The following is a 3,743-nucleotide window of genomic DNA, read 5'->3' on the forward strand; positions in this document are numbered from 1 at the left end:
AAACAAAGCTTGGTAACAACATCATTCATGCCCATCCGCTCACTCGGTGATTCAGTGGAACAAGTGAGACCTATTTCGAATATCAAATTCAAGCATTGAAGACCGTTATTTCCCAGGCTGTTTTCATTGAGAGTGATGTTTGCAACTGTTCTTCCTCTCATACTCTCTTGAAGAAGGATGGGATCTATAATCTCAATCATTCGATGCGGGAAAGTTTCTGAAAAAAAGTTATGAAGACTTAAACCTTCTTTGAACATTTCATCAGTTGGTCTTTTCCCAGTAAACATCTCTAGTAAGAGGATGCCATAACTATACACATCACCTTTTGTTGACGGCTCGTTTCCCATGCCATATTCTACAATTAGTTCAACACAGTTTACATATACAAATAATTGTAGAGGAAACAACTCTGAATAATTGCGAAAGAAATGAATACATTGTAATTACCTGGTGGAGCATAACCAAAGGTTCCTCTTAATCTAAGGGAGCTTGAATGATTAGCAGGATGATTAAGCCTCTCTACAGAAAGAATTTTTGCTAAGCCAAAGCCATTTATATGGCCAACCATTTTGTCATCGAGTAGAATATTGCTTGGTTTGAGGTCACAGTGAATGATTTACGTTTCACAACGATGGTGTAGATATTCAAGTGCATGAACAACATCTATGGCCACATTAAATCTTTGAAAGAAATTCATGTTTCGTACTTGTCTCTGGTTCATTCATGGTGATCGATTGATGCAGCCAGTCCTCCAAGCTTCCATTTTGCATGAACTCATAAACCAAGGCTTTAAAATCATTGCCTTTGTAATCGACCCCCGAAACGGCTGTTAGTACCTTGACAAGATTCCGATGTCAAAGGTTCTTCAAGGCCGCACATTCAGCTAAGAAACTCCTCGATGCTCCACAATTCAGAAGATTAAGCACCTTTACTGCAATAGATACACCACTCTCTTCGAGAATTCCTTTGTACACATAACCAAAATTTCCTGAACCAACCAAATTATGTGTGGCAAATCCATCAGTAGCCCTTAGGAGACTTTGGTATGATAACTGCAAAAGTGAATTTTCTACACAAGTTGATGTTGAATTTTGCTTTCTTCTTTCTCAACCACAAGAAGAGGAGACAAGTTAAAACCAAAGTCACTCCTAAAATCACAATAATAATTGTAATTTTAAATTTAACGGAAGTGTTTAATGATTTTTTCCGGTCACATCTTGATAAGTGTAACTCAGGGATGCCTCCACAAAGCTTATTGTTTCCCTCAACGAACATAGCACTTACATTCTTGAAGACTCCTTCACTTGGTAACACCCCCTCAAAATCATTGAAAGAGAGGTTTAAAAACTTTAATGCCCCAAAGTTCACAAGATATATGGGAATCTCACCTGAAAGATTGTTGTCAGATATATCCAATGCCTCAAGGCCTCTCAATGAACTCAAAGATGATGGAATGGACCTTTCAAACAAATTGCCTTCCAAAAACAGTTTCTCTAGACTTGCACAACTACCAAGACTTTTTGGAAGCATACCAGATAATTTGTTGTGAGAAAGATCCAATTCACCTAGATTTTTCAATTTTTCTACTTCAACAGGAAGCTCACCAGTTAAATGGTTTAATGATAAGATTAGCAAAATAGTTAAGGATGGGATCCCAAGTACTTGAGGCGGTATTTTTCTACTAAGATTGTTATCAAAAAGACCCAACCAAAACAACATTTGGCACTTGCCTAGACTTGAAGGAATGCTACCTTGAAGATTGTTAAAATCTAAAGCAAGTTTAGTTACCATCGTTAAATTTCCAATAGAATGAGGAATAGACCCAGAGAGATAAAATGTAAAAGATCTTTAGCTTTTGAAGCCTCCCAATATCAAAGGGAATGGGTCCTGACAATTGATTTCCTGAAGCATCTAGAGCTTCTAAATTGATGAGATTTCCAATCCCATCTGGGATTTTCCCCAATATTTTGTTCCTTGCTATTTCTATTTGTAAAAGGGTTCTTAAAAAATTGGTAATGCATTCAGGAAATACCCCTCCAAAATTATTGAATCCTATAAACAAAAATTCTAGTTTGGTATTGTTGACTAAAGAGCAGCAAAAATTCAAATCGCCTTCTCTCCCATGTCCCAAATGGTTATTGGACAGGGAAATTAAGTACAGTTTATCCAGCTTTTCTAATGAAGGCACGCTTCCACTGAGTCTGTTATCATAAACTTGGAGTACATTCAGATTTGAGGCATTGGATATTGAAATCGGAATTTGTCCAGAGATTTGGTTTCCTCGTATGGAAAAGATCTCAACATTTGGCATAGTGAATTCTATGTCAGAGTGAAGAGTACCTTGAATCTTGTTTCCACCAATATCAAATGCCATAAGATTCGAGAGATTGAACATTGAGACCGGAACAATACCAGATATTTCATTTTCACCAACGGCGAAAAATGAAAGATTTGTCAGCCGTCCAAGTGCTTCAGGTATAATTCCACTTAATGAGTTAGAAGCAAAAGAAATTGTCTCCAGGGATGATAAATTCCCTAATGAAGGTGGTATACTCCCTGTTAACCTGGTGTCGTAAACCCCTAACACTTTCAGGTTTGACAAGAGACCCAACGAAGCAGGAATTTCTCCTGTTAGCTGGTTGTCTGCCATATGAAGCCATATAAGCTTTGAACAAGCTGATAAATTGGAAGGAATTTCACCACTGACGGAGTTATTCGTCATTTCTAATGTTTTCAGTCTTCTTAAATGACCAATTTCTTGAGGAATCTCGTTGTAGAAGCCGTTGCCCGAAAGATTCAACTCCATGAGAAAGCTCAAGTTTCCGATGTAGGGTGATAAAGATCCTGAAAGTTTGAGGGATGGCAGTTCCAACTTGGTGATTCTCGGATGCTTGCGGCCGCATGTAATGCCACGCCACTGACAGAAGTGAATGGAGCTATTCCAGGACTCCATGATCTTGAGCGGATCACCTGTTATCTTGGCCTTGAACTGGAGTAAAGCTTGTTGATCAGTGTCATTTCCTCTAACAACAGAGGTTGCTGTTGCTATATTAAGACCCTGCAAGTTGAAGCCTGTGAGAAGAATTGTAACTTCAACGCAAACAGGGAGAAAAGAGATGGACACTTCAGAACTCTTTCTTGATAGCTCCATTGAGCTGAAACAACTTCTAAATTGGTGAGATTTATTTGTATTTGAGAGTGTTGATTTGTTCATCAACAAGTAGAGTCATGTGATAATAATTGTTTTACTTCTAAATAAAGTTAAGTTACCCAGTTATTTCTTTGAGGAAAAAGAACAGGAATTTGATTTCCATAATCATCCTATAGCTGATGGGTCATTGGGTCAATAAAGAAAGGAAAAAATAATGACATTTTTCTATGGTCACTTTGGAGACCATGCTATATGATTTGTAACAGTTCTGCGTCGTGTAGGACCTCATCTCCCACTACACATGCATGATTTGGACCAATTTTTGTATAGTCAAGTAATAATTTTAGAAAATATGTCGTCTCGATTTTTCCAAGTTACTATCCTAAATTTGATATTTAGTGTGTTATCTCTTACATCTCTTTGTAAACAATTGCATTGATATTCACATTTTGCACTGATTAATATATGTTTGCGAGCATTTTTGATGCGTTTGCATTTTATAGTATGTGCTCTCTACCCGAGTTCTGTTCATTCTAAATGGGAATAAATGATATGCCTTCATGAGTTCATCTCTCCAATATAAGTTAGTGAG

At 37.4% G+C, this 3,743-nt stretch overlaps 1 protein-coding gene across 1 annotated transcript; it reads right to left on the bottom strand.

Moving 5' to 3' along the window:
- Positions 1 to 674: 674 nt before the first annotated feature.
- On the bottom strand, positions 675 to 3,151 carry LOC120115518 (LRR receptor-like serine/threonine-protein kinase EFR). The gene is made up of 4 exons (XM_039136209.1): positions 2,160 to 3,151; positions 1,285 to 1,678; positions 927 to 1,052; positions 675 to 836 (listed from the first exon to the last, which is right to left on the bottom strand). The coding sequence occupies exons 1-4, from the start codon at positions 3,149 to 3,151 to the stop codon at positions 675 to 677; spliced, it is 1,674 nt and encodes a 557-aa protein (XP_038992140.1).
- Positions 3,152 to 3,743: the final 592 nt, after the last annotated feature.

The sequence above is a fragment of the Hibiscus syriacus genome, unplaced genomic scaffold (genome assembly GCF_006381635.1).
Source record: "Hibiscus syriacus cultivar Baekdansim isolate YM2019G1 unplaced genomic scaffold, ASM638163v2 tig00110264_pilon, whole genome shotgun sequence".
Taxonomy (NCBI): domain Eukaryota; kingdom Viridiplantae; phylum Streptophyta; class Magnoliopsida; order Malvales; family Malvaceae; genus Hibiscus; species Hibiscus syriacus.